Source organism: Mastigoproctus giganteus, chromosome 13, assembly GCF_048544385.1.
Source record: "Mastigoproctus giganteus isolate SK-2022 chromosome 13, ASM4854438v1, whole genome shotgun sequence".
Taxonomy (NCBI): domain Eukaryota; kingdom Metazoa; phylum Arthropoda; class Arachnida; order Uropygi; family Thelyphonidae; genus Mastigoproctus; species Mastigoproctus giganteus.
Genome location: NC_143587.1, coordinates 18,805,918 through 18,831,155, shown reverse-complemented (window position 1 = coordinate 18,831,155; position 25,238 = coordinate 18,805,918). Strand labels below are relative to the sequence as shown.

Genomic DNA, 25,238 nt, shown 5'->3' with positions numbered 1-25,238 from the left:
GTAATATTAGTATTAGTATCGACCGCATGGTGCAAGAAAGCCTATGGCTTATGCTGCACCAGCCAAAAAAAAAAAAAAAAATCTGAACAAAACAATGATAAAAACAAAAAATAAACAAATAAATAAAATAAATAACTAAATAATAATAATTAATAAATAAAAAAATATATATATAAATAAAAAGGAAATTAAACCTATCATCCTATGTGCTTCCCTTACCCAAAAGTACTATCCAGATGACCTTTGAATTTCCCCAAACTGTCGGCCTCTACCACCCATGAAGGCAACTTATTCCAGTAATTTATAACTCGCTGGCTAAAATAAAACTTCCTGCAGTCCAATCTAAACATTTCCCCCCGTAACTTGAATTTACGTCCCCTAGTTCGAGCATCATTTATAATCTTAAAATTTTGTCCTCATTCATTTTACTGATGCCTCTCAGAGCCTTAAACACCTCAATCAAATCTCCTCTAAGGTGTCTAGTTTCCAAACTCTGCAACCCACATATTCGAAGTCTTTCTTCATAAGGACGCCCTTTTGCCGATCTCACCAGGCGAGTTACCCTTCTTTGCACCCTTTCAAGAAGCTCGATGTCTTTCTTTAGGTGCGGTCTCCATACTTGAACACAGTATTCTAAGTGTGGTCTAACATAAGCCTTATATAATGGGATTATCACGTCCCTATCTCTACTTGCAAAAGTTCGATAGATCATCGATAGGACACCATGGGCCTTCCTTGCAACCTGTTTACAATGCTCCGAGAATTTCATGTCTGACTGTATCGTAACACCCAAGTCCCTTTCCTCCAGTACTGGGTTTAGTTGAACTCCACCAAGTGAATAAGTTTTTTTGGGATTACTGTTTCCCAGGTGTAATACCTTACACTTTGTTGGATTAAAGCACAGCTGCCATTTTTCTGACCATTCTTGAAGTCTATCTAGGTCTCTCTGAAGAAGCTCAGCTTGACAGTGATCATTAACTACTCTACCAATTTTAACGTCATCTGCAAATTTAGACATCACGCCCTCTATCCCTTCATCAATGTCGTTTATGAAAATTAAAAACAACAGTGGTCCTAATACTGATCCTTGGGGAACCCCACTTCTTACATCAACCCAATCTGAGGAATAGCCATTTATCACAACCCTCTGCCTCCTGCCCCGAAGCCATCCTTCTATCCATCTAAGGATTTTCCCAGTGATTCCAACCTGTTCCAGCTTATAAAGCAACCGCTCATGTGGGACTGAGTCAAAAGCTTTGCTGAAATCTAAATAAACAATGTCGAAATTATTCCCTAAATCCAGCTCGTGAGTGACCCTTTCGAAATAGCGAACCAGATTTGTTAAACATGATTTTCCCTTTACAAAACCATGCTGAGTATCCTTGAGAATTTCAATTCGATCCAAATGATCCTGAATTCCACCCTTGATCATTGCCTCCATGATTTTCCCTACTACTGAAGTCAGACTGACAGGTCAATAATTTCCAATTTCACTTTTAGAGCCACCCTTATGTATGGGAGATACGTTTGCACTTTTCCAATCCAAGGGAATCTCCCCAGAGTCTAGTGATGCTTGCATAATTAGCCTCAATGGTTCAATGAGTTCAACACACACACTACATATGTGTATACTACATATACACATATGTAGTGTGAATGCATCATTTTATAAACAACTATTGAAAATAAATAATAAGACTATATTCATATTCTCATACTCATTTGTTACCTTCATTAACATTTGTTCAAAATGGGAGAACATCAATTCTTGATCAACTCTAAGTTCTTCTTTCAAAGCTGTTACTTCACTGTCACTAATTGGTAGCGGTTGGTTATCTGAAATTTTAAAGCAAATATATTCATAAGTGCAACTCAATATACTTAATTCATTTAATTTTTAAAGGCAACAAGTTTGATAGCTATTCTGAAAATAAAGGAAATCAGAAAAATTACCAACTGCATGATTTAAAACTATTTTGCATGAATTAAAAAACAACCATCTCTACTATAAAATTTAAATAGGTAACAAATACTTTTGTTACTATTATATTTAAAAGAACATTCTTTTACAACCAAAGAAAGATAAATGAGCTCCATTCATACAAATTGACATCAAATCTATAACAAGTGACAAGAATAAACTTGCTGTGGCAATTTACTAGAAACTGCCTTAGCAAGATATCTATACATGAAGATCTTGATTGATAAATATAAACTGCATTTTGCTGAAATGATTTTACATGTACACAACTTAGAGCTGTGACTAGCACACAGCAGCTCTATCAGCATTTTAGATGTTCTAAGTGAGGGTGCAACTGTAATATGCATAGGCCTTCTTGATGGAAGAAAATCCACTATTTTCCTTAATGATATAAATCATATTAAACAAAAAACCCCCTCATTTTCCAGAGAACTGTACTTACCACTAGAAACAAATCTACTGGTAACCTGTTTTCTAACAAAACAAATTCTTGAAGTCTGAACCAGTCTGCAGAATTTTAATTGCCACTACTATTCAACAAGGTTGTCTTGATCACTGTGATATCTAATTTTAAGTCCTAAAAATAACTGCTTTCACCTAGTACAGCATCAACTCCACAATCCACAAGACTGTGGAATATGTCCTCAGGTATTCTAGACCAGGTGGACAGAAGGACATCCCAGAGTTTGGAAATAGAGAGAGGCACTGGCATGGACTGGCAAATGCTGCATTTCCCAGTCCATGAGAGGGAATTTGGCACCAGGGACATACATGAAATGCTTCGATATGATCTTTGAACCATTGCTACACAACAGAGGCTTTGCAACATGGGATATTGTTTTGTTGAAAGTCCAGTGCTATCTGGATACATGGTCACTGTGTAGGGCAAAACGTGGTTCAAAACAACACTAAGGTAGGATCTGGTGGTGAGAGTGTTCAGCGGGGATGAGGGGACCCAGTGACATCCATGAAAACTTCTCCCAAACAAGAATACCACTGCCATCGGTGTGTTTTCATCCAAATGACCAGTCTGGTTGCAGCTGTTTACCTTCTTGCAGTCAAATATGCACCCATCCATTGGCGTGATGGAGCTGGAACCTTGATTCATCAGACTAAGCAACTCTTTTCCAGTCTTCCAATGTCCAGGAACAGTGCTCCCATGCCCACCACAGGTGGAGGTGTTAATTACAGTCAGTCAACATGGGGATGTAGACAGGTTGTCTACTCCACAGGCATATCTGTAAAAAAGAGTGCCCAGTGGATGGTGTTTGTGTACTTAGAAACGTTTCTCTGTGCACCCTGATTGTAGTCTGCCATTAATTGAGGGATCATGAGCCATCTGTTGTCCTGGACAACACATGCTAACTGCCATTCACCTTGGCTGTCAACCAGTGAAAGCCTCTCCATCCCAGTATGTTGAGTGATTATGCATCCCTTTTTGGATCCTTCCCACCTCATCTTCACTACAACAGCCCAGGAACAGCCAATAATGCCTACAGTTGCTGAGATACTGGCCCCCATTTATTTAAATCGCTTCTCATATAATTAAATAATAAGAAAATCAGTTTTATTTCAAAAACATTTATTTTTTTTTTTTGCTGATGCTGTATAAGCTTGCTTTCTTGCATTATTTGCCACTATTAATACCAATAAACAACTACTCTTTGAATTGGTTTAACTCCCTCCCAAAACAACTGAAACATGATTGTGACATAATTTTGGTATTTTTGGAATCAGTAGATAAATTTTCTTTAGAATCTACAACTTGTGCTCCAGAGGTACCCTTTTTTTTTTTTTTTTTTTTTTGTTGCTATCCAGTGTTATTCTTGCATTTGGACACGAGACAAGTTTCCTACTCCTGAACTTCTCTTGAAAAGCCTTAATGAGGTTTTGATGTACAGGCAACCCCCGTATAACACTGTACTTCTACAACACTGTTTCGCTCTAACACTATTGATAAATTGTGGCAATCCTCATACAACATGATACTTATATAACACGGTTTGAGAATTGCGGGAAATCTTGCATAACATGGTATTTTTGAGCTTTTGTGCTAGGAAAACGCTACTATTATGTCAGATGTAATTTTAAACGTTACCATTCCTTTTTGTGAATCCCGCTGTTGACTCGCTAGTTGTTATTGCCTTCGTTGTATTTTTCTAAAGCACATTTCTGGAAGTCAATACCATAAAACAATAAACATAATTTGCAGTTTCCAGTCTTTTCTGTTAGTGTAATCAGTTATAAACGGGTAGTAAACTTTACCTTCTTGCATTTGCTATTGTACTGATAGCTGGAATTCTGTGGGTTTTCACGTTATAGTGGTGAAATGTGTTTCCCTCCTTCCATGAAATATTCAATCATATAAAAAACATAAATAAATTTTCAGAACTCACTACTCTGTATCTCACTTGTGCGTATCATGTTTGTTGCAACTTGTGTGCACCGTGTTCTTTGTTATTAATTGCTTATCATTTTTACTGTTTTAAATTTTAAACCAAAAAAAAAAAAGTCAGTGAACAGAAATATAAATTAGTTAGTATGTACATATTACAGTACATATTAATTAAGCTATGTATGTAAGCATAAATTTATTTTTATTTTGCTAACTGGAAAATATTCTTCTGATTTTCACGTATCATTTAACTTTGTTAATTGGTAATGTAATAAAGTTAAATTTATGTTTTATATCTAAGCAGGGGTCCACTGTACTTTGTTAGGAGATCCCTGAGCTAGGTTGTGTGCTATTGAACTTGTGCTTGTTTGAGACCATAAAAAATTGTGACTTCAAAGCATGCAGTTCGTGACTTTTAAAGAGAGCAGAAGGTACATGAAATCTAGATGCTGCAGAAGAGATTGTGCTTAACAGTGATGAAGAGGAAGAAAATTAAATGAACATATATTATCTGACATATAAATATCACAGTTTGTAAGGTAAGATGTTTGTTCAGTTATTACTACTACATAAATGAGAGCTTACATACGCTCAATTTTTCCTACGTTCTATTAATATTTTGGAAATAAACTCGGGGTGGGGTTCACCGCTGTGATCCTGGAGTGTTGGACTGTCCATGTGCCAACAGTGAGGAATACATTGAGTTTTTAATTATGTAATTTTGTTTTAAGTATCATTTCATAATTTATTTGTATAAGGAGATTTGGGAAAGAAGAAATCCTACGGACTGAATAAAAGTTAAATCCTTGTTTATTTCCAAAATATTAATAGAATGTAGGAAAAATTAAGTTTACGATAGTTATAAAAAAAAAAAGTTATTTTTGTTAGCTTTAGGAACATAACTCCCCTTTTCGTACTGGTTCTTAGTCCCGTATAACATGGTTTCGCATTACACAAGATTTTGTAGGAACCAACCTACAATGTTATATGAGGGTTACCTGTATATAAATATGTATATATAATTTTTTTTTAAAAAGTTGCTAAGCATATTACTTACTGGTTAATGACAGCTGTGGTTTCTTATATCCAACAGCACCTTCTACTTCTAATTGCATAGCACTTGGAATATCTATTTGGAGCATCAACTGCTCTAATTTATAACAATGAGCACTTTGCACTTTTAGTAGCTGGGTCATCTAAAAGATATTGCACATTATGCTTTAAATTATAAAAAGTTACTACTAAATTTACAGAACATTAAAAACAGTTAAAAAGAAAAAAATAAATAAATGGAAGGTGGTATAAATAAAAAATACACAGTGATGAATAACTGTCATGACATGAATGCTTTGTCATGATAAACTAAATGTTAAGGAGATAACAGTTTTTAAATCTTAGGTGAATACACTTTGGTTCATCTTACTTTTATGTTGCTAAGGCATTATGAAAACAAGAAGCACTCAAAAATAAAATTCAAGCTAGAAAAAAATTCATAAAAACATAGAACTAGAAGCATTATATTAATATTTTTAGTATACAGTGTACAAGCACCTGGAATTTTCTACATGCAACCAATTTCCCACCATGGAAAGATGTATCCAAAAATTAGCAAAGATTATTTAGGAAAAAAATAACATTTGAGGAACTGATTTATTTTATTGCATATATCACATTACTTCTAGTTATTTTTAAACAAAAGCATTTTATTACACATGATTAATTTTATAATACTGTATACATACTTTGGTGAATCCAAAGTATTTTAGTCATCTGAAAATTCACATACAAAAATATTTGTATACCGTATTTCCCCATGTACAAGATGAGCCTTTTTTTCAAAAAATTTGGGGTCTAAAACTGGGTGCGTCTTATACAGTGGTTGTAGATTTTTTTACTTGCATTTCCTGCTTTTTCGCGCTTGTTGTCTTTGCACTCATTGTTTTGCACTTGTTACCGGTATACAGTATTAGGTTACGTTTTGCCACGTTCTGCCCAGAAATGGCTCAGAAAAGGTTTTCGTACAGTGCTGAATTCAAGTTAAAAGTGATCCAGTTTGCAAAAGTGAATGGAAATCGTGCTGCTGAATGTAAGTTTGGACCTCCTCCAACTGAGAAAACAATCCAAGACTGGCTACGGGAAGGAAAAAAAACCCTACTGAAAACGCCATGGCAGAAGAAGGCAAGTCAGCAAAATGACCTGATTTAGAGAGGGAATTGAAGATATGGATTGAAGAGCAAAGGGCAATTGGAATTCCTGTGTCCACAAAGATGGTTCAGCATGAGGCAAGAAGAATTGCTGATGAAAAAGAAGTTACTGATTACAAAGGAGGACACAATTGGTGCTTTAGGTTCATGAAACGAAATGGACTAAGCATGCGTACACGCACCAGACTTGCCCAAAAGATGCCTGAAAGCTATGAGCAGAAGGTCCTTGAATTTCATCGTTTTGTCATTCAATGTCGGAAGACACATCAGTTTGAGTTGGGACAGATTGCAAATATGGACGAAGTCCCCCTTCAATTTGATGTCTCAAGTAACAGAACTGTTGATAAGAAGGGGGTGAAAACTATAACTGTGAACATGAAAAGAGCCATTATACAGTTGTTCTAGCTTGTTCTGCTGACGGAACCAAGCTGCTTCCTATGCTGATTTTCAAATGCAAAACAATGCCAAAAGAAGACATTCCTCGAGGAGTGATTGTCCATGTTCATGACAAGGGTTGGATGGATCAGGATGGGATGAAGATCTGGTTTGAGAGAGTTTGGAGCAGGAGACCAGGTGGGCTCTTACGCAAACCTGCCCTATTGGTGCTTGATCAGTTCAGGGCACACATAACAAAAAAGCACAAAAAAGATTGCTGCAGAGCAAAAAACAAAACTTGCCGTCATACCTGGAGGCTTGACATCCTAGCTCCAACCACTTGATGTCATCATTAACAAACCCTTCAAAGCTGCCATGAGAGACGAATGGAACCAATGGATGAAGTCTTCCGGGGACAATTTGACACCAGCAGGAAGTAACCAACTTCCTGCTGGTGTCAAAGTGAAGAAAGTGAAGAAACCAACTATAGGAGAAGTTTGTACCTGGGTGAAAAGATCCCGGGATAATATCAAGATTGAGATCGTTGTCAAGTCATTTAAGAAGTGTGGCATTTCAAATGCCATAGATGAAACTGAGGATGAGGCAATATATGAAGACAGTGATTCGTCATCAGACACAGATGAGGACAAGCTAATGGATGGGAGTTTTGACAGTGATGAGGAGTTGTATGAATTTTATGATGAATAAAACTTGAGTTCAATAACTTTATGTAATACATTTTTTTTCAAATTTCGGGCCCCAAAATTAAGGTATGTCTTATACATGGGGAAATACGGTAATTCATGTTTAAAGAACAATAAAGAAAATGGGACAATAAACAAAAAAGCAAGTAAGTTTTTATTCATCTTAAAAACCCAGAAATCCATCACTGCTGTCTTCCTCATCGTGATGATGATCACATTCCTCATGGTCACTGCCACCGTCTGATAGTGAACTGTTGTTCTCATCAAACAGAATATCATCTGTGCCATTCAAGGCATTATTGATGCCACAATTGTTAAATGATTTTGAAATTGTCTCTATACTGCATCCCAAGAATTTTTTTACCCATATTAGCATATATGAAAAATTGTTGGGCTCTTCACATGACCAGTAGGTATTGTAGTGCCTTCATCCATTTAGTCCATTCTTCTTTCACGAAAGCTATAGCATTAGCATAGGATGCAAGAAAGCAAGCTTATACAACATCAGCCAAAAGAGAAAAAAAAAAAAAAAACATTTCCCATTTCACTGACCTATTCATTCCAAAGCCATCAAACTTCCACAACAACAGATGAAAGTTTGTTCCAGCAATCAACTACCCACTGGCTAAAGGCAAATTTCTGCACATCTATTCTACAACTGTCTTTCCTCAGTTTGAATCTATGCCCCACCCCTCAGGTTTGTAAGCTGAGCAAGAGGAAGAATCTCATCAACATTGAGCCTGCTCAATCCATTCAAGGTCTTATACACCTCAATCAGATCACCTTGCAGGTGCCTATCTCCAGAAGTTGCAATTTGCAGAACTTAACATTAGCAAGGGTACATGATGCAAGAAAGCAAGCTTATATAGCATCGGCCAAAAAAAAAAAAAAAACACACACACACACACACACACACCCCCTTCTCATTTCACCCATCCACTCGCTACAAATGTTTGTCTTGTTCTTCCTTGAATCTGTTTAAGCTATCGACTTCTACAACGACAGATGGAAGTTTGTTCCAGCAATCAACCACCCGCTGGCTAAAGGGAAACTTCCACACATCTATCCTACAACTGTCTTTCCTCAATTTGAATTTATGCCCTCTCAGATGATTATTCTGAGCAAGAGGAAGAATCTCATCAGCACTGATGAGATTCTTCCTCAAATCTGAGCATGCTCAAACCATTCAAGGCTTTATACACCACAATCAGATCACCTCGCAGGTGATCTTAAAAACCCAGAAATCCATGACCAGCTCTCATAATTATGGCTAAGGGTTTGCTTCCTTTTTTGCCGCCTTCTTTAATATAACTGGATAGATTCCATCCACCCCAGGTGCCTTTCTTATGTTTATCTTCAACAATTTCTCCTCCACTTTACTCTCAGTTATTACAAGATTATCTAGCTTACTGCCAGAGTTGAATACACCTCCTAGTCTCCAGACTCGGTAATTTTCAAAACTTTAGCCTTTCTTTGTAAGAGCAATCCTTTTTTCCGTTCACTAATCTTGTTGCCCTTCTCTACGTGTTCCAACAGCTCTACATCCTTCTTAAAATGAGGCCTCCAGACCTGTATACAGTACTCAAGGTGTGGCCTGACCATTGCCTTATACAAGGGGATAATCACTTCCTCATCTTAAGCCTTTCTTCATAAGAGCACCCCTTTGTTTCCCTCGCCAGTCTTGTTGAGTTAACTGAATGTGCTAAAATAACCACTGGTTATCCAGCAAACTCACTAATCCGGCACCCCACAGGTCCCAACACTCCAAATTAGTGATGGTCGACCTGTACTTGTTTTTTTATTGCCATACTGAGTTTATCCTCTTGTTTCTGCCACTCCTAGATCATCTTCTCTGTCGGTGGTGACCTAAAATATCTTTCTGCAGCTCTGTTTCCACATTCCTTTGCTTAACTGATGACTTAATAATTTGTAGCCATTTGTGTAAGCAAGCCTTTTATTTGCTGGTGCCATCATAATAAGGTACTGGTAACCTACAGTTAAAGTTTAATAAGCATGTGCATGCACAGTGGCTATGGCTGCATCATGAAAATATTCATTACAGTTACACCATAAAAATATTCATTATAGCTACACAATAAAAATATTCATTATAGTTTCTTAACAGATCCAGCAAAGTTTGTTTTTTTCCATCATCATCTTTTCAAGGATTTAGGCCAGATGCCTGTTCCATCTTTTCTTCGGACTTCCTGGATATCTTCTTCTAACTAGCCGGTATTTCATAATCTTCTTTGGTAATCATGCTGGATGCATCCTATCCAAATGATTAATCCATTTTCCTCTGTATTTGTGGATTCTATCTATTATTGGATCAATACCTAATTCTTTACGAATATTAGAACTTTTCTTCTTGTCCAATAATCTATAGCTGCTGGTTCGGCAAATAAATTTCATTTCAGCACTTTTCCCCAAAGGTACAAATTTATTGGTAATTTATTTGGACATTAACATTTTAGCAACAGTTTCATAAAATTATCAGTATATTGATAAAAACTCAAAAATCACTGGTAAGACAAGACATAACAAGCTTTTTTATGATCACTGTAACTATTACCTTATAAGATGCAAGGTGATTTTTTGAGATTTTCTGGAAAAAAGAGCATCTTATTGGGCGGGAAACACGGCATTTATTAATATATACAGGGCGTCTCAAAAATATTGGTACAAATGTTTAGGGGAGGTAGGTAACATTTAAAGGAATGTGAATCACATAGGAACCCATAACCGGAAACGTCACGGGAAAGTAGTAGCAGAGGCACAAGAAGCAGAAATGGCACAAGACAGTAATTAGTGGCAAACATTTATTTGACATAATATTAACAAGGGAGTACGAGATGGATGCATTTCACGATGTTACAACAGATGCTCGAAGGTTCCACCATGAGAAGCGATGCATGCGTGACACTGACGCAGCATGGATTGGCGGACATGGTCGAACACAACTGGAGTTTCTTTGACAGTAGCAGCAGCGCAGACGAGTCTCGCCATGAGATCCATTTCCGTCTCCACAGGCGATTCATACATGATAGATTTGAGGGCCCCCCACAGAAAGAAATCAAGGCTCGATAAATCAGGTGAGTGTGGGGGCCAGGCAACGGGTCCACCATGGCCAATCCATCGACGCCCAAAACGCCTGTTCAAATGGTCACGAACACACCTTCCATAATGGGCAGGTGCCTCGTCATGTTGAAACCAAATGTTGCGTCTCACATTTGCTGGAACATCGTCAAGTAACCCTGGTAGAACTTGTTCAAGAAAGATCCGATATTTAGCAGAGTTCATGCGGGATGGTAACAAGTATGGGAGGAATAAGCAGTCACCGACCATACCTGCCCACACATTTATTGCAAAGCGATGTTGTGCCCCATGGGGGTGCACACCACATGCACATGGGTTGTCGTGAGCTCACACATGAGCATTGTGCTGTTTGAATAATGCCTTCCCGAGTGAAATAAGCCTCATCAATGAACAAAACATAGGCTGGAAAATTCAAGTCTTGAACACTTTCTTGGAGAAACCACTGTGCAAAAGCCACATGTGCAGGATGATCTTAGGGGAGCAGTAACTGAACCCTTTGGAGATGAAAGGGGTGTAAGGAATCATTGTGCCAGACATGCTGTATACTGGAACGAGACACTCCTAAGGCAGAGGCAATGGCACGTGTGTTGGTAGTAGGATTATTCTGGAAGGCATTCAACACACTTCCTTCCATGGCGGCTGTTCGCGTCAAACGTGGTCTGCCCGCACTACTCCTGTTACCTCTAAATGACCCATAATCGCACAAATTTTGATGAACACATGCAAACACACGGTGGTCTGGTACATGTCTGTCTGGGAAGCATTCTCCATAAATTCATTGAGTGGCTCGTCCATTGCCCTCTGCTAATCCATACACTAGGTGCATATCTGCCAGCTCACAGTTCGTATATCGATGCATGCTCTTCATGCGGCGACTACTGCTGGAATGAGTAAACCAGAAATTTTCCCTCTCGCGAACTGATGAACAGCACCATGTACCGACTTACGGTGACATTTCCGGTTATGGGTTCCTATGTGATTCACATTCCTTCAGATGTTACCTACCTCCCCTAAACATTTGTACCAATATTTTTGAGACACCCTGTATATATAGACTGAAAGGACAGAATTCGTGGGTACCTGGTTCCTGAGCAGATGCGACGCTGTTACCTGTCTCACTAGTGGACAAATCCACCGCTTGGCAGGTATGTAGGTACACTGCATTTACACAGACGGTAATGAAATGTCAGTATGGATAAACTGTCATGAGTTAATTGACTTTGAAAGAGGGATGATAGTGGGTGCCTGACACACAGGTTACTCTATCGTGGAGGTAGTACAGAAATTGAACCATCCCCATTCAATAGTATCAAGAGTGTATAGGGAATATGCCATTTCTGGAATAACATCTCATTGTGGACAGTGCTGTGGGCAGAGAAAGGTGGTGGACGAATGTGGCCATCGATGTCTGTCTTGCATTGTTTCAGCCATCCAGAGAGAGAGAGGCACAAGTCACCGCTGACTTCAACAAGGGAGGTGTCAAAAACGTTTCCACCAAGACCATCAGGCAGATCATCAGCCGCAATAGGTTATGGGAGCTGCCAACCTACCAGAGTCCCATTGCTCTGGAGACAGGAGACAGGACTATGCCTCAACTTGGCGAAAGAACATCAGCACTGAACCTTGGAGACAAGTCTACTGGTCCGACAAGTCCCGTTTCCAGTTATTTCGTGTGGACAAGAAGGTGCACATCTGGCAGAAAACTGCACGAAGCTATGCATATCAAGTCAACAGGGAACTGTTTAGGCAGGTGGATGGTCAGTAATGGTATGACATGTGTTCAACTGACACACATTGGGATCTCTGGTACATCTAGATGCATCTGTGAACAGTCCAGATTACATGTCTATCCTTGCAGACCATCTGAATTCCTTCATGGTCATCGTGCACCCACAGGGCAACAGATTCTTCCAGCAGGACACTGCGCCACCCTCACAGAGCCGTGATGACTAGAACGCAGTTCGAAGAGCATTCCATGGATTTTACCACCATGGAATAGCCTCCTTGTTCACTGGACATGAACCCTGTGGAGCATTTTTGGGATCCTGTGGAAAGGTCGGTTCGAGCTTTGGATCCTCCACCCAGGAATGCAACAGAATTATGGACAGCAGTGCAGCAAGCATGGATGGAAATAACTGTGGAACGCTTTTGTGAACTAGTGCATTCAATGCCTCGCCGTTTGACTGCCCTTATTCGGGTGAAAAGTGGGTCTACCTGTTACTAGGTAGATATCCCATGATTTCTGTCCACCCAGTGTATATTGTTTGTGTTATTTGTTTATACCAATTTCCATTTCATTCAATATTTTTTTTTTTATTTTCATAAATGAAAAAGTTACATTCAGCATGCAATTTCCTGCTAATATTTAAGCTATTATACAAAATTTGATGGTAAACAAATGATACAAAGTTGAGTGAAGGTTCATTCTGTTGTGAAACATTGAAGAACACTGCATTAATTAGTTGTACTTGTAATAATGTGCCTTTCATGAACCTTTAATAAATTCAAAAGGTAAAAAAAAAATTATGTAGGTGTCTGCCGTTCATGAATAACCCACAAACTGGATAATCTGAAAATTATTGTAAAGGCTTTCACAATGCAATACACCCTGTATTAGATTTGAAGTTATGAAAACTTTACACTGATAAGTACTAAATATAGATAGTCACTTTAGAGAAGCAATCATTCAAGCTATTTTCTGATATTTGAAAAAAATAAATAAATAAAATAATAAATTGAAATTATCACAATTCTTAAAAAAGTAATTTATTACCCTTCTAAGTGCTTCTAGAAAATGTTGTGACTTTCGAAACCTCTGAGACATATACCTAAAGGAACACAATTCTTGTAAATGGGCAACTAAAAGTTTCTCCATGCGTGACACTTCTTCTGATATTTCTATTCGGAGGTGATGCAAACTTTCCAGGCTGGCTCTGGAACATACAAAAAGCTATTGTCAATACTGTATAAGTGGTGATGTTAATCCTGAAGTATGAAAATAATATTTAAAGTGAGTTAGGCACACAAAAATTAAAAATCTTAATTCAAACAAATAAAATAATAAATAAATAATACATTTTAAAGAAACACAGCACTTACGAGCACTGACATGATTTGTACTGCAGATATTTTATTTTGTTAGTCAATTTTCATAAACATGATTCACACACACCCGTGCGTGCACCAGTAGTTTTTTTTTTTTTTTTTATGATATCACTGCTGAGAGAGAGAGAGAGAGAATGAAAACAAATTAGATCTGTTCTGGGCAGACTTTTGCATGGCAATGGTTCCTTTGAATTTTCTCAAAGCTCCATCATTAACTCTAATTATGTTGGGATATCAGAGACGTGGGGTTACACAGATATAAGGAATGCAGAAACGGAATTTGGGGTGTACAATGTGTACAAGAAGGATAGACAGGGCAGGACAAGAAGGGAGGAGGGGTTATGCTATTAGTTAAGACACAAAATCCGAATAAGTACGGCCAGCCGACATGGGTGGACAGTGCAGTGCCAAGTCAGTTTGGTGTGACATAAGCACTGGGAAAGCAAAATTGAGAGTAGGAGTGTCTTATAGGCCTAATGACTCTGATGAGTATAATAAACAACTGTACAGAGAAATAGAGTGGGCCAGGAAACCAGAGTGTCTTATAATGGGAGATTTTAATTTCCCAGATACTGACTGGAATTTGTGGGTTGGTCACTCACACACTAGTAAGGTTTTTATGGATTTATTGGATTATTGTTTTCTACAGCAGCATGTTCGAGATTGATTCTTTTGATCTGATTATCAGTACTGATTCTTCATGCATTAAGAATTTGCAGATAAAGGAACCACTAGGTGGCAGTGATCAGTGTGCTGAAGTGTGATTTACTCAAAGAGGTAGCCAGGTGGGAAGGAGCAGCAGTGCGTAGCACACGCTTCTTGATTAGATCGGGGTTTGAGCCCGTCACCACCAAATACGGAGGATGCGGAAAGGTCAGGGAATGACCACCGCATAACCCGGAGCAATATGGCTTAGTTGCTAATGCTCCTAAAAACCAAATAACAAACAAACAACAGTAACTACCACCGGGAGTAAAGGGAAGGGTTTTTGCTTCGTAAAGGTGACTACGGTGGTCTGAGACAGTATTTAAATTCTATACGATGGGACCAACTGATGATGTTACCAACAGCAAATTCAAAATGGGAAGCATCCAAAGAATTAATCTTCGAAGCTACTAGGTTTTTCATACAAACTAAGAAATACTGTTCAAGGTTTAGGCCTAAATGGATGAGAGATGAACTAATGATACATGTGGCAGAGGAGAAAAATGCATGGGATACATATAAATTAACAGGTGACACAGAAGCCTATGATAGATATAAGCTGGTTTGTAACCAAGTCACAAAGGAGGTTAGGAAGGCAAAGGCAGATTATGAGAAATATTTGGCAAAGGATGTAAAGAGGAAACAGCAAAGAGTTCTTTACTTATGTAAACTCTAGAAGGAAGGGGATGAATCAGATTGGTCCACTTGATATGAATGGTTCAACTGTTGATGATTCTGCTCAGGTAGCTAACAAACTAATTATGTATTTTGCATCTACATTCACACATGAGTTATTCAGGGAGGGGAATGTCAGAGGTGAATAAAACTTTGTTGTGGAAGTTGATAGCCTAAATAAATTTAAGGCCTGCTGGACAGGTATTTGGAATGAATGGAGGGGTGAAATGGGAGAGGCAAAATGGGAGAGGCACCTGCGTAGCCAGGTGGGAAGGAGCAGCAGTGCGTAGCACACGCTTCTTGATTAGACCGGGGTTCGAGCCGTCACCACCAAATACGGAGGATGCGGAAAGGTCAGGAATGACCACCGCATATTCACGGAGCAATATGGCTTTAGTTGCTAATGCTCCTAAAAACCAAAATAACAACAAGAAATGGGAGAGTTTTTTTTTTTTTTTTTTTGGCTGATGCTGCATAAGCTTGTTTTCTTGCATCATGTGCCACTACTAATGCTAATGCTTGGGTGGAGATGAATTAAAGAATGTTTGTTGTTTGGTTTTTAGGAGCATTAGCAACTAAGGCCATATTGCTCCAGGATATGCGGTGGTCATTCCCCGACCTTTCCGCATCCTCCATATTTGGTGGTGACGGGCTCGAACCCCGGTCTAATCAAGAAGCGTGTGCTATGCACTGCTGCTCCTTCCCACCTGGCTACGGAGGCCCCACTAAATGTACTGGATGAGGAAGAAATGGGTATTATTATACAGAAAGGCATGAAGTTCAACACGTAGTATAAGTAGGAGGCAAGGGGGACACAATGTTTTGTCTATGATTTATTGGAATTTTGCTAGTATAGAAGTAGTCATTTTTCCCTCTCTATAAGAAAACAGTTATAATACTGCACCCAGGCCTGTAAGTAACATCTAAAGAAATATGGCTAGATTAGTTTAAGATTAAGATGGCCAAGCATTATCCCTATGAGTAATGGCTTAGAAGAAGTGATCTGCAGAGCTTAGCAACTACACAGATTTGATTGAAGTGTATGGAACCTTCAGGGGGATTAGTAATATTCTCACTGGGAAATGAGACAAGAACTAGAAAGTACTAATATAAAATCTCAGGTAGCAAAAAACAGTCATGATCTTATGAAGTTTACCTTTGCCCAGCATATTGTGGAATGCTCGAGTAAGTTTCCCGCAAGGTGGCTCAGGCAGAGAGCTTGGCAAAACTGAAGGAAGACTTGGACTGGCCAAATTTGTTTTCTTGTATCATTATTCTGGTTTAATACTAACTGACCACTCAGTATATTACAATATATGAGGTACTACCCAAAAGTTCCTGAAATAGTAGTAATAGTAATGGAGCTCATACATCTGCTTTCTTGCATGTGATGCAAGAAAGCAAATGTATGCGCTTATTTAGCATCAGCCAAAAAAAAACAATTTCACGCATCCATTCCCTCTAAAATTTTGTCTAGTTCCTCCATGAATTTATTTAAGCTACCAACTTCACAATGACATGAAAGTTTCTTCCAGCAATTAACCAGCCACTGGCTAAGGCTAATTTCCGCACATCTATTCTACAACTGTCTTTCTTCAATTTGAATTTATGCCTCCTCAGGGTCATAAGCAGAGCAAGCGGAAGAATCCCATCAGAATTCAGTGTGCTCAACCCATTCAAGGCTTTATACACCTCAATCAGATCACCTCACAGGTGCCTAGTCAATAGCTGCTGCAATTTGAAGAACTTAAGCCTTTTTTGGTAAGAGGACCCCTTCATTTCCCTCACCAATCTTCTCTGTACATGCTCAAGCAACTCTACATCCTTCCTAAAATGAAGCCTCCAGATCTGTACGCAGTACTCAAGGCATGGCCTGACCACTGCCTTATACAAAGGGATAATCACCTCCTTTTCCCTACTAGCAAAATTCCTGTATATTATTGACAATACCCCATGGTCTGCTCTGGCACTCTGCATTGCTCAGAAAACTTCATATCTGACTGCACAATTACTCTCAGGTCTTTTTCATTTTCTACCACCCTAAGTGTAATACCACAGTTGGTACGTTTCTCTGGGGCTACTTCTACCCATAAGCAGTACTTTGTATTTGGCAATGTTAAACTTCAGTTGCTACTTCTCAGTCCATCTGCCAAAATTTTCTAGATCCTCTTACACTAGCACAATGCCATTACTGTTATTAACACCCCTGCCAACCTTTAAATCATCTGCAAACTTTGACTTTAAGCTTGATATGCCTTCATCTTCTGCGTTGCCTTATAATTTATATGCATTCCATGCATTTTTCTTCTCTGCCACGCATCTCATGCGAGTTCATCTGACATCCATTTAGGTCTAAACCTTGAACAGTATTTCTTAATTGGTATGAAAAGCCTAGTAGCTTCCAAGATTAATTCTTTGAATGCTTCCCATTTTGAATTTGCTGTTGGTAACATCCTCGGTACATTAAATTCTGTACAGAATTTAAAAACTGTCTGAGACCACTGTAGTCACCTTTACAGAAGCAAAAACCCTTCCTTTTACCCCTGATGGTAATTATATCTTTAAGTAAATTCTACATCAGTACACTTTGATCACTACCACCTAGTGGTTCCTTTATCTGAAAATTCTTAATGCAAGAATAATCACTGCTGATGACCAGATCAATAGTTTTACACTCTCTGGTTGGCTCTCAAACATGCTGCTGCAGAAAACAATCATCCAATAAATCCCCAAAAGTCTTGCTAGTATTTATAGCAAATGTATTTATAAAATAAATTAGACTCATCCTGGGTCTTATTCACCACCGTCAATCTTCGAAGTAGTGTCCTTGAGAGTGTTAAACACCAGATAAACCCAGCACTTCTTCCATGATTTGAATGTGTCCTGAAAGTCCTTCATCATAGTGTTCAGCACCGCCTGAGATTTTGTTTGGATATTCTCTACACTGTCAAATCTTCGACCCTTCAGCTTGATTTTCATTCTTGGGAAGAGGAAGAAGTTGCAGGGGGCTAAGTCTGGAGAATAAGGGGATTGGGGAAGATTCTCGTGTTGTTGAATGCCAAAAACTGCACCACAGCAAGAAATGTGTTGGCCGGTGCATTGTCACGATGAAGGACCCAGTTCTTTGTGTGCCACTTCTCTGGATGTCTCCTGATGGCTTCCCTTAACCACCTCAGGATGTAGCAGTAGAACTTTGCATTGATGGCCTGGCCAGGAGGGACGAATTCCTTATGGATAATCCTGTCAATGTCCAAAAAACAGATCAGCACAGACTTCACATTGCTCCTCACTTGTTGGGCTTTCTTCGGTCAGGAAAAAGATATGTGCCTTCCACTGGGATGATTGTTGCTTGGTTTCTGGGTCATACCCATTTACCCAACTCTCGTCATCAGTGATGACCATAGAAAGGAAGTTTTGATCACTCCTGGCCTTTTCTTGAAGATCCCTGCTAACTATTAGTTGTTGGTGACTCTATTGTCAGGGAAACGGGGAACATGCTATGTAAAAAGGATAGGTGGAACAGGGCCAGGGTATGTCTGCCAGGGGCAAAGGTTGATGACGTTGTAGAGCGGATATCATCTTTCAAGGGCACAAAAGGTGATATAGTTGTACACGTTGGCACTAATGATATTAAGAGTAGGAGACCGGCAGAATTACTCAACAAGTACAGGTCACTGTTGAAAAAAAGCCGAGAATTAGGGTTGAATTTGAAAGTGTCTGCAATTCTGCCCAGACACGATAGGAGGGAGTATATGATGAGAGCTTGTCGATCAATTCGGCCCTGGAAAGATTGTGCAAGGCTCAAGGGGTAGAATTTTTTCAGCCTGGACTGTACTTGTTAACAGGAGAGATTGCTTCTACAGGGATGGGATACACTTAAATAGAAAGGGTGCAAGAATATTTGCTGATGCTATCGAGGCAGTGTTAGGTGGGTCGGAAAACTGCTAGCTTGGGGGGATACAAAGACTAATAGTTTAACAGTAACCGCAGGCAGAGGTGAAGGTGATTCTTGCACAACTTCTATTAGAATAAGAAGCGACCTGGAGCGAGGGGTGTTGGGGGTTTCAGGGAAGGATGGCAGTCATCCTGGAATAGTTGGGTATATGGGATGTGTTAGGGTAATAAGGAATAGGCATAGGAGCATGTATGCTTGCATGTATACCAATGCTAGAAGTATAGTAAATAAATTTGATGAATTTGAAGTGTTGGTCAAGACATCAAAGGCGGATATTGTTGGGATAGCAGAGACGTGGTGTCACAAAGATATAAGGAATGCAGAACTGGAATTTGGGGAGTACAATGTGTACAGAAAGGATAGACAGGACAGAAAGGGAGGAGGTGTTATGCTGTTAATTAAGAAAAACATAAAATCAAAAGAAGTGCATCCAGTTGATATAGATGGACAGTGCACTGTTGAGTCAGTTTGGTGTGACATAAACACTGCAAAAGCAAAAATAAGAGTAGGAGTGTGTTATAGGCCTAATGACTCGAATGAGTACAATGAACAATTGTACAGAGAAATAGAGTGGGCCAGTAAATCAGAATGTCTTATAATGGGGGATTTTAACTTCCCAGATATTGACTGGAACTTGTGGGTTGGTCACTCACACACTAGTCAGACTTTTGTGGATTTATTGGATGATTGTTTTCTGCAGCAGCATGTTCGAGAGGCAACCAGAGAAAGTAATACTCTTGATCTGGTTATCAGCAGTGATCATTCGTGTATTAAGAATTTGCAGATAAAGGAACCACTAGGTGGCAGTGATCACAGTGTGCTGAAGTGGGATTTACTCAAAGAGGTAACTACCGTCAGGGGTAAAGGAAAGGGTTTTTGCTTCCGTAAAGGGGAGTACAGTGGTCTCAGACAGTTTTTAAATTCTGTACAGTGGGATCGACTGACGATGTTACAAACAGTAAATTCTAAGTGGGAAGCATTCAAGGAATTAATCGTGGAAGCTACTAGACTTTTCATACCGATGAAGAAATATTGTTCAAGGTTTAGGCCTAAATGGTTATCAAATGAACTAATGAGACTCGTGACAGAGAAGAAAAATGCATGGGATGCATATAAATTATCAGGCGACGCAGAAACCTGTAGCAGATATAAGCTAGTCTGTAATCAGGTCACAAAGGAGGTTCGGCAGGCAAAGGCGGATTACGAGAAATCTTTGGCAAAAGATGCTAAGAAAAACAGCAAGGATTTCTTTACTTATATAAACTCTAAAAGGAAGGGGCTGAATATGATTGGTCCACTTGACATCGATGGTTCGACTGTTGATGATCCTGCTCAGATAGCAAACAAACTGAATGAGTATTTTGCATCTACATTCACACGTGAGGAATCATTACAGTTTGAAAATGGAAGAAGGCTATCAAATTGTAGCAGTGGGCTTAATGATTTTGTAATAACTGAGAGCAAAGTGGAGGAGAAATTGTTGAAGTTAAACATAAGAAAGGCACCTGGGGTGGATGGGATCTATCCAGTTATATTAAAGGAGGCGGCAAAGCAACTAAGCAAACCCTTAGCCATAATTATGAGAGCATCCTTGGATTCAGGGGAGGTTCCCACGGACTGGAGATGTGCAAATGTATCCCCAATTCACAAAGGAGGTTCGAAGGGTGACACGAATAATTACAGACCAGTTAGTTTAACTTCTGTTCCGGGTAAAATAATGGAGTCACTGGTTAAAGATGCATTGCAGGATCATCTAGACAAGACTGCAGCAATAATTCAGACACAGCATGGGTTTGTTAAGGGAAAGTCTTGTCTGAAAAATTTGATTGGTTATTATGATGTGGTCACAAAGGAACTGGATGCAAAAAATAATTTTGATATCATATACTTGGATTTCAGGAAAGCTTTTGACACTGTTGCGCATGGAAGACTACTGTACAAATTGGAGCAGAATGGTATTAAGGGTAAGTTGCTACAATGGATAAAAGGATGGTTAAGTGGGAGAAGACAGAGGGTGGTAATCAATGGGTGCTGCTCTTCGTGGACTAATGTTATTAGTGGAGTCCCACAGGATTCGGTGTTGGGGCCACTGTTGTTTTGTATATTTATCAATGATATTGATGAAGGTATATCAGGCTTAATGTCGAAGTTTGCAGATGACACGAAGGTTGGCAGGGTTGTTAATGACAGTAATGGCAGTGTGCTACTGCAACAGGATCTAGATAATTTGGGCAGATGGGCTAAGAAGTGGCAACTGAAGTTTAACCTTGACAAATGCAAAGTACTGCATATGGGTAGAAGTAACCCCAGAGAAACGTACCAACTGTGTGGTACTACACTTAAGGTGGTAGAAAATGAAAAAGACCTGGGAGTAATTGTGCAGTCAGATATGAAGTTTTCTGAGCAATGTAGACAGGCTGCTAGGGCAGGTCATGGGGTTTTGTCAATGATATATAGGAATTTTGCTAGCAGGGAAAAGGAGGTGATTGTCCCTCTGTATAAGGCAATGGTCAGGCCACGCCTTGAGTACTGCGTACAGGTCTGGAGGCCTCATTTTAGGAAGGATGTAGATTTGCTTGAGCGTGTACAGAGAAGAGCAACACGATTGGTGAGGGGAATGAAGGGATCCTCTTACCAAGAGAGGCTTAAGTTCTGCAAATTGCAGTGGCTGGAGACTAGGCACCTGCGTGGTGATCTGATTGAGGTCTATAAGGCCTTGAATGGGTTGAGCACGCTGAATTCTGATGGGATCCTCCCACTTGTTCAGAATACGAACCTACGGGGACATAAGTTCAAATTAAGAAAGGATAGATGTAGAATAGATGTGCGGAAATTTGCCTTTAGCCAGCGGGTGGTTAATTGCTGGAACAAACTTCCATCTGTCGTTGTGGAAGTTGATAGGTTAAATAAATTTAAGGAGGAACTGGACAGGCAATTGGAGGGTATGGTGTGATTTTTTTTTTTTTTTTTTTTTTTTTGGCTGATGCTGCATAAGCTCCTACACTGCTTTCTTGCATCAAGTGCCACTACTACTACTACTACTACTACTACTTCCATGCAGTGCTGTTTTTCATCTTCACTCAGTAACCGTGGCGCAAACTTGGCCACAATCCTTCTCACGTTCAATTCGTCTGACATGTGCCATACGATAGTCCTATAATGCCACAAATGTCGTGGAGGGTCCACCTGCGCTCTTCACAGATTGGCACCAGAATTTTGACATTTTCCTGGATGGTGCTCGATGATGGACGCCCAAAGCGATCGTCGTCATCAACTGACATTCGACCGTTTTTAAAATAGTTAAACCAGTAGTAGCTTCAAAAAGGCCTATAGGGCTGAGTAATTCCATATTGAAATAATTACACTCAAACACCAGCCAAGCGGTTAAAATTTTACTATAAAATATAATAAAATAAAATATAAAGTAAAATAAATATGATACAAATATCGGTTAAACTAGACTATTACAATAAAATAGGTTAAAACAATTAAAAACAATGCTAAAATCGTTAAAATATACTAAAATACCGAAGCTTTCGGAGACCGCTATCTCCTTCCTCAACAGTGTACTATTACTGGCACCTGGCACGACACATCCTTAAGTAACAGGCCCATGGCACTCAAACACGTGAGTCACCAGGCACATAGTCTGTGTTTCCCACTTGTGCACCGGAAACGGAAGTGGCTAGGAAGAATGACATATGAAATCGATCATCACGTCTGAGGACAACCGCCTCAAACAGGGGGTGTAAACGCATACCCTGTCCCTGTTGATAGTATTATGACTAGATGCACCGATTCGTAAGCTCTCGAGCCACTTGCATTCCCAGAAGGGCACAGTCAGTTATGACTGTCTTCAGGGAAGATCCGATGTTGCTTCTCCCAGAAATGATCTGCCACAGCAGACCTCCCATAGTTCGTAGTCTTTATAGCGGTCGTGTGCTCCCCAAAATGGTCTTTTAAACGTCGCCCCGTCTCTCCCCCAAAATAGCACTCCTCACATTCCGGGCACTTAATCTCATAGACCACACTATTAGTGGAGTCTTGGGTACTTAATAGCTTCTCCCCATTAATACAATTTACCTCGGAGGTGGAAACTGCTGGGACTCTCCTGTTTCTAGATGTCCTGGTCAGTAGAGATGGTCTTAGATTAAATTAAAGACAACAGTATATAGAAAGCTGATGTGCCGTAGCCAATATATTCATTACAGCTCGGCACAGGCTTATCAACATAAGAATAGTGTAGCCAGGGCGTTACTGAATAGGGTGTGGACCCACTGTAGTACCCCCGAGGATAGAGAAATGGAAATATGTAGGGTCACGGCAGACCTCAGTGAGTGCGGTTACCCCCAGAGGGTTTTGGACAAATATATTAATAGGGTTGAGCCCAAACGTAGGGAGTCACCCACCCCTGTGGCCACCACATACATCCCTTACAATCCGGGCCTTTCTGAACGTGTTGTGCGGTCATTGCGAGAGTGTCAGACCCACTGTGTGCACTTCCGGGACAGAGGTTGCACGCAGTGGTGTCGCAAGTTAAAGACCCCGTAACCCAAGACTCCACTAGTAGTGTGGTCTATGAGATTAAGTGCCCGGATTGTGAGGAGTGCTGTGTGGGGGAGAGATGGGGAGATGTTTAAAAGACTGTCTGGGGGAACACACGACCGCTATAAAGACTGTGAACTATGGGAGGTCTGCTGTGGAAGAGCATTTCTGGGAGAAGCAACATCGGATCTCCCCTGAAGACGCAGTCATAACTGACCGTGCCCTTCTGGGAATGCAAGTGGCTCGAGAGCTTACGAATCGGTGCATCTAGTCATAATACTATCAACAGGGACAGGGGTATGCGTTTACCCCTGTCGCGTTGCGTTTATGCGCAAGTTAAAGACCCCGTAACCCAAGACTCCACTAGTAGTGTGGTCTATGAGATTAAGTGCCCGGATTGTGAGGAGTGCTGTGTGGGGGAGAGATGGGGAGATGTTTAAAAGACTGTCTGGGGGAACACACGACCGCTATAAAGACTGTGAACAATGGGAGGTCTGCTGTGGAAGAGCATTACTGGGAGAAGCAACATCAGATCTCCCCTGAAGATGCAGTCATAACTGACCGTGCCATTCTGGGAATGCAAGTGGCTCGAGAGCTTACGAATCGGTGCATCTAGTCATAATACTATCAACAGGGACAGGGGTATGCGTTATATGATATCAAAGTTATTCTTTGCATCCATTTCCTTTGTGACTACATCATAGTATTCAATCAAATTAGTTAGACAAGACTTCCCCTTAACAAACCCATGCTGTGTCCAAGCTATAACTGAAGTCTTGTCTAGATGATTCTGCAATGCTTCTTTAACCAGTGCCTCCATTAATTTCCCTGGAACGGAAATTAAACTAAGAGGTCTGTAATTAGCTGTGTTTCCCTTTGATCTTCCTTTGTGGATTGGGGTCACATTTGCACATCTCCAGTCCCCTGAGTCGATGGAAGCTCTCATAATTGGCATTGGAGGCAAATTGCTGCTATGGATAGAGGGGTGGTTGAGGGGAAGAAGACAGAGTGGTAATCAATGGACACTGCTCATCTTGAACTAATGTTATTAGTGGAGTCCCTCAGGGTTCAGTGTTGGGTCCATTATTGTTTTCTGTATTTATAAATAATATTGATGATGGTATATCAAGCTTAATGTTCAAGTTTCCAGACGATACAAAGGTTGGCAGTGTTGTTAAGGACACAACTGATGCTATGCTGCTGCAATAGGTTCTGGAAAGGTTGAGCAGATGGGCTGAGAGGTGGCAAATGAAGTTTAACATTGATGAATGTAAAGCACTGCATATGGGAAACAGCAACCCCAGGGCAACGTATCAACTCTGTGGTACTACACTGACAGTGGTAGAGAAGGAAAAGGACCTGGGGATAATTGTGCAGGCAGATATGAAGTTCTCTGATCAGTGCAGACGGGCTGCAAGAGTAGCTCATGGTGTCTTGTCAATAATATACAGGAATTTTTCTAGCAGGGATAAGGAGGTGATTATTCCCTTGTATAAGG

The 25,238-nt window shown here is 39.9% G+C and overlaps 1 protein-coding gene across 1 annotated transcript in view; it reads right to left on the bottom strand.

Moving 5' to 3' along the window:
* LOC150075826 (uncharacterized) overlaps positions 1 to 25,238 on the bottom strand; it is a 49,351-nt gene that overhangs the window by 2,205 nt on the left and 21,908 nt on the right. The window contains exons 4-6 of the mRNA XM_090387676.1: positions 13,529 to 13,688; positions 5,434 to 5,572; positions 1,730 to 1,836 (exon numbers count right to left, since the gene is read on the bottom strand). Coding sequence (XP_090243802.1) covers positions 1,730 to 1,836; positions 5,434 to 5,572; positions 13,529 to 13,688 — 406 coding nt within the window. The remainder of the gene's footprint in view (positions 1 to 1,729; positions 1,837 to 5,433; positions 5,573 to 13,528; positions 13,689 to 25,238) is intronic.